Source organism: Vombatus ursinus, unplaced genomic scaffold, assembly GCF_900497805.2.
Source record: "Vombatus ursinus unplaced genomic scaffold, bare-nosed wombat genome assembly UNPS02005000.1, whole genome shotgun sequence".
Lineage (NCBI taxonomy): Eukaryota > Metazoa > Chordata > Mammalia > Diprotodontia > Vombatidae > Vombatus > Vombatus ursinus.
The window spans coordinates 32,984-38,983 of NW_020944778.1; the positions used below are offsets into that span (position 1 = coordinate 32,984).

Genomic DNA, 6,000 nt, shown 5'->3' on the forward strand with positions numbered 1-6,000 from the left:
GATCCCCCAACAAACATCTCCCCAAAACTAAAAATGTCCCGTTATCTGGTAAAATAAGGAGAATCACATACAGAGTCCTGCACCAGGCCTATGAGTGCACAGAAGCACTGACAAAATCCTGCAGGAACCTTGAAATGGACCAGCTGGGACAGGTCAAGAGAGCAGTACAAAGCAGACTTGGGCAACTGGAAAGGAATAGTGTGGCCTCCACCTAGGAAGGGGCCACTCCAGCCCACTGGCAAGAGAAGAGCCCTGACCAAAGAACAGTTGGGGGCAACCCCAAAGTCTTCTGGTAGGGACTCAGTGTGGGAAAAGCTATAGCAGCACCTAAGGCAGGGAGAAAGACCAGAGTCATGTGGCGATAGGGAGTCCTCACAGTAGTTTAGGTAGGAGTGCTGGCAGTATGCCCCTGGGCTTGGCAGTAAGGGGAAAGGCAAAGCCCAATGTTGGGGCAGCACTGGAATCCCTTGGGGGAATGTCCTAATCTTGTTCACCACATATGGAATCAGGTGAGGCCTGCTCATTCCCTTCAGGAGTGCAAGAACAGTGTCTGACCCAAGCATAGAACACGCCCCCTCCCTGTCCCCAACCGAGACCCTGAAACAGTTAATATGAACAAACCAAGAAATCCAACAAACATTATGAAGAAATACCTTGGACAGAGACACAAGGTGGGGTGTTAAACCCAAGGAAGTGAGCAACCTTACAACAAATAAGGCATCAACCCCTTAGAAGACATGATGGAAAACCTTTTCTAAGAACTAAATACCATGAAAATTAGAAAACATCAAACAGAAAATGACTCAATGAAACAAGAAAAATTAAAACAAAACCACAAAATGAGTGGAAAAAAAACCAAAGTAAAAAAAAAGAAAAAAAATTGAATATCATAACAATTGACCGGGCAAATAGGTGAAAGAAAGCTAATCTAAAATTACCAAACTTTCTGAAAAATCATGACACTATCTCTCCAACAAAAAAGTCTTGCTACCGTATATCAAGAAATTATAAATGAAAACTGCCCAGAATTCTTAAAACCAGAAAGCAAAGTGGAAAAAGAAAGAATCTACCAATCACCAAAAAATCACCAAATCGCCAAAAAATAGAGTTCAAATACCAAGGAGCCAAAGTCAAGATCATACAAGATTTGGCACCTGCCACTTTGCAGAAGAAGTGAGTTTGGAATGATATTCCAAAATATAAAAGACAAAGGCTTACAATCAAGAATAAAATATTTGGCTAAACAAAGTATAATCCTTTGGGGGAAAAATGGACCATCCATGAAATAAGAGTATCTCCAAGAATTTCTGATAGGCCAAACCAGAGGAGATATTTTGAAATAGAAACATAAAAGACATTCTCATACACTGTAATATTTAGAAAAGGGGTTTCAAAGCATGATTCAGGTGTAAGTGACCTGCATTACTCAATCAGTACATTAGGTAACTAACAGCTGACCTATTTCATGTGCAATTTATGTTATGCTTCTCTAATTGACAGTAAATTAATTTTAGACAGGAAATTTAAGTATTAGAGTCAGCTTAGCAGACTGAAAACTAACTTTGGAGTAAGGAAAATCTGGGTTCAAATCCAACCTCAAATACATACTAGCTGTCTGATTCTGGATAAATCACTTAATCTCTCTGTGACCCTGGAAACCAAGACTATTGAGCTGCAGAAATGTTGCATCAGGAGCAGGGAGTTTCCTCACCAGAATTTCTCTACATCAGTGAAACTACAGGTAAGGAAGAAAAAATTAATGTCCTAAAAGATAAATGGCAATAAGACTTGAGTTTTTGTTGCCAGTTACAACCAAGCACCACTTACACTTGGGGAAAAAAAGCTGGTCAAATAAAACTTGCCATATAAGATACGACTGCACCAACTTCTTTAAATAGTAAATAACTTCTTATACATATAACATTTGATTTATAGGAAAGTGTATGCAAGGCTAAAGCATTTTCAGCAATAAGTTTTAAAAATATAAAGGAAGGGCAGTTTTCTGAATACCACAAAAGCACATAGCTAAAACCAAAGTATTTGCAATGGAGAAATACCTGAAGCTTTCCCCATAAATGCAAGAGTAAGTCAAGGATACTCCCTTTCTGATTCCTTTCATTTCATAGTTCTAGAAATGCTAGCACTCACAAAAAGATCAAAGAAAAATATTAAAGGTATAAACATAGGTAAAGAGGAAACAAAATTACTTCTGTTTCCAATGTACTTCTTTATGAAACTAGACAAATTAATTACAATAAGCAGTAATCATAAAGAAACTATTTGATACTTAAAAAAAAACCAAATAGATCAGTGGAATAGATTAGATAAGAACAGTAGCTTATAAATACAAGCATTATATATCTATAGTGCTTTAAGGTTTGCAAAGTGCTTCACATATAGTATCTGATCTGATCCTCACAACAATCCTAAGAGGTAGGTGCTATTATTATCCACAAGTTACAGCTGAGAAAAGTGAGGCTGAGAGTTAGTAAGTGATGGAGGCAAGATCTGAAATGAGTTTTCCTGACTCCAAGTCTAGCTCGCTATATAGTACACTATTTTGTCTCAGAAACATCAAACTCAATAACCCACAGTGCTTGATAAACCTGAAATTATACATTGCATGGGCAAGAACTCTCTATTTAACAAGAATTAATGGGAAAATTGCAAAGTACGATAAGAGAAATTAGAATCAACTAAATTAGAAATTAATATCTTAAGCCATATACAAAGAGCTCAAAATGGATATGCAACCTAAATATTAAAAGTTGTGATAAATATGGAAATATGTTTTGTATGATTACATATGTATAACCTATATCAACTGCTTACTGTCTGGGGTGGGGGAAGAGATGAAGGAAGAGGATATGGCACTCAAAAAATGAATGCTAAAAATTGTTTTTACGTGTAAATTGGGAAAAAAATAAAATATTATTTAAAAAAATTACCTTCCATTTGTTCTGTATATGTATCTATATGTATCTAGCTATTTACATGTTGACTCTCCCTTTAGAATGTAAGTTTCATAAGGCCAGGAACAATTTCTTGCCTTTCTCTGTATTACCCAACCCTTAGCACAGTGTCTGACATGTAATAAGTACTTAATAAATGCTTGGTGACTAACTGATGAATGAATGTAAAGCCAATAAAAAAAATTACAGATAACTAAATAAAAGAATCCATTACTCTAAAAGATTAAAACAAAGATTTTAATTTGTCATAAACAAACAGATTTCCAATGGTTATGATACATACAAGCTTGAGGAAGCATGTTTTTTATATAAACTTTGTAAGCTCTCCAGCAGTACCCAGTACAGAAAAGGTCCTTAAATTAATGCATGCTGTCTTACGTGGAATCAATGAATAGAAAGTATAAACATTAATAAAAGACGATAAAAAAGGGGAGGCTCTGAAAAATTAGCCTTACCTGTCTTTTTGATAAGTTCCAAGCATCCTTTAGGTGTACAGGGAATGAAACAATCCTCTAAGTCACCTCTAGCAAGCTTCCCAGCACTGACGCTAGTCAAACTGAAACATTAAACTAAAGGCAGAATGAGTGAGAACAAGGCAATTTAAACATTGGTATGGAGCTTCCCTGAGTTACCAATACATGTTTTAAAGATACAACAGCTTTAAAATGAAGTGACTCAAAAAGTCAAACACACCCATCCACATCCTTTTCGGGAGCGATGGTATTTGTCACCAGCTCAGTGCTAATGGTCTTTTCTGCATCCAAAGGTAACTGGACCAGGAGTCCATGTACAGTAGGGTCTTCATTCAAAGATGTGATGCACTTTAAAACCTAAAAACAAATTTTACAAGTTAAAGAAGGTAGAGAGTAGGAATGGAGACTATTGTAAGGCAAAACATATCCAACCTCATTTCCCCTCTAAGAGTTTTAGTTCAGAGAGTTCAAAGAAAAAACCCACTATCACATAGGTCCTGCATATAACTTTCTTGTTAGACCAAAACACCTCCCAATAATATCTCTAGATACTAGAGAGGTATGTTGAGGCAGCAGTTAAAGAAAGGTTTGCAGGTAGTGGGTGGGAGAGGTGGCATGGGAACCGCTGGGGATAAATGGTCTAGATCTGTGATTTCATTGTTGTAAGGCATTCTCAGTGAAGAAGCTCCTACCAATGCAGATAGTTAGATAGAAGAATGCAACTTCTGCACTTTATAGTTCTAGAGAGATGTCTGGGACACTGAGAAGTTAAGTAACTTGTCCAAGGGCACACAGTTAATGCATCAGAGATAACACTTGAACCCAGGTCTTCCTGACACTGAGGTTGGTTCTCTGATCAGTACGTTGCTCTGCTTCTCGGCCTTCCTTCTTACTCAGCCATTTAGGGCCCTGTTATGAGCTTATTTTTATTTCTTATTAATGGAATGCTTTTGTTCACAAGTCAGTTGAATAAGCATTTATTAAGTGCCTACTACCAAACAATCAAAAAGCATTTATTAAAAATCTACTAAAAGAAAGTTTGTAAAGGCAAAAACGACATCGTTTCTGCCCCGAGAGTTTTCTTTCTATAGAAGGAGACAACAAATATACATATAAATACATAAAACAGACACAAGGTAAATTTTTTTGGGAGGGGGGTTATTAGCAGCCAGGATGATCAGAAAAGGCCTCATGTAGGGAACGGCATTTGGGCTGAGCTTTAAAGGGAACTAGGGATTCAAAAGGTAGAGGTGAGGTGAGGAGGAAATGGATTCAAGGCCTGAGGGTCAGCCTGTGCAAAGGTACGGAGATGGGACGGAATGTCATGGATGAGGAATAGGACAGCAGGCCAGTCTGGCTGGAATGGAGACGAGATGAAGGCAGGAATATCAAACCAGCCTGGAAAAGTCAGCTAAGTGCTTTAAATTCCAAACAGAAGTTTGTATTTTATTCTAGAGACAAAACAGGTTTGTTGAGTAGGGAAGTGACCTGTGTTTGAGGAAGGTAATTTTGGCACTTGTGCTGGGGATGAATGAGAGAGGGGAAAAAGAATAGAAGCTGGGACAGCAATTAGGAAGACATTCCATACTCCAAGTATGAAGGTCTGATTATAGAATTTACCCCTTGAGAGTAAAGGAAAGGAGATTTATAAGAAACAATGGATTCAATATAGATATTAAACTTTTTATGTAATTTCATATGTAGAACCTCTTATGTAGAACTAGCTTATCTGTACCTCTTATGTATTTGAGTTATTTTATGTGATGACTGTATGCTCTATGAGGACAGGGGTCAGGTATTTATTCTTTGTATTTCCCTTAGTTACTAGCACAATGCTCTAAACACAGCAGACACTTAATAGATGTGTGTTGAATCACCTGCATCACAGGATTACACCACTTATTCTGGGTCTCTTCCTTTGAAGTAAGCAGCCTTGAATATGGGGCAAGGTATGTACCTATCACACACAAACCCCTTAGCCCTGAAAATGTCACAAATCATAACCATGATATGGAACCATAAGAAGGTTTGTTCCACATGAACCCAACAGCTTACCTCTGCCTCAGTTGAGTTTCTTGGTAATTTAATATGCGTGGCTCTGATTCCAATCTGTAAGAATGAAAATGTAAAACATGTTTAATGATCTAACTAGCTAGAAAAGTGGGAGGACTGAGAGAAGTATTTCTTGGGTAATTATGACTAGATATAGGTTAAAAGGTATTGTTTGCATTAAATTCCTATGTTCTAAAGGAATTTGTAGCATTCCAGTGATTCTGAAAGTGACGGACCGATCCCTGGGAGTACCCGGCACTTTCAAGCAGTCCACAAAGTTAAAACTATTTTCATAATAATACTAACACTTTTAATTCCTAATATGGTCAACAATGATAGGATATAGTCTATAAGCTCTTCAGGTGGGGTCCTCAATATTTTTTAAGAGGGTAAAAAGATCACGCGACCAAAAAGTTTGAGAACCACTGCCATACAATTACCCATTTATTTCCCCATAATATTTCAGATTTATTGTGTTCCTTTAATTTTTCCATGCTAGCTTT

At 37.2% G+C, this 6,000-nt stretch overlaps 1 protein-coding gene across 1 annotated transcript in view; it reads right to left on the reverse strand.

Moving 5' to 3' along the window:
- LOC114028805 (C-1-tetrahydrofolate synthase, cytoplasmic-like) overlaps positions 1-6,000 on the reverse strand; it is a gene marked incomplete at its 3' end in the record, with an annotated part of 30,221 nt that overhangs the window by 19,407 nt on the left and 4,814 nt on the right. Inside the window, exons 4-6 of the mRNA XM_027843104.1 lie at positions 5,501-5,554; positions 3,666-3,802; positions 3,428-3,528 (exon numbers count right to left, since the gene is read on the reverse strand). Coding sequence (XP_027698905.1) covers positions 3,428-3,528; positions 3,666-3,802; positions 5,501-5,554 — 292 coding nt within the window. The remainder of the gene's footprint in view (positions 1-3,427; positions 3,529-3,665; positions 3,803-5,500; positions 5,555-6,000) is intronic.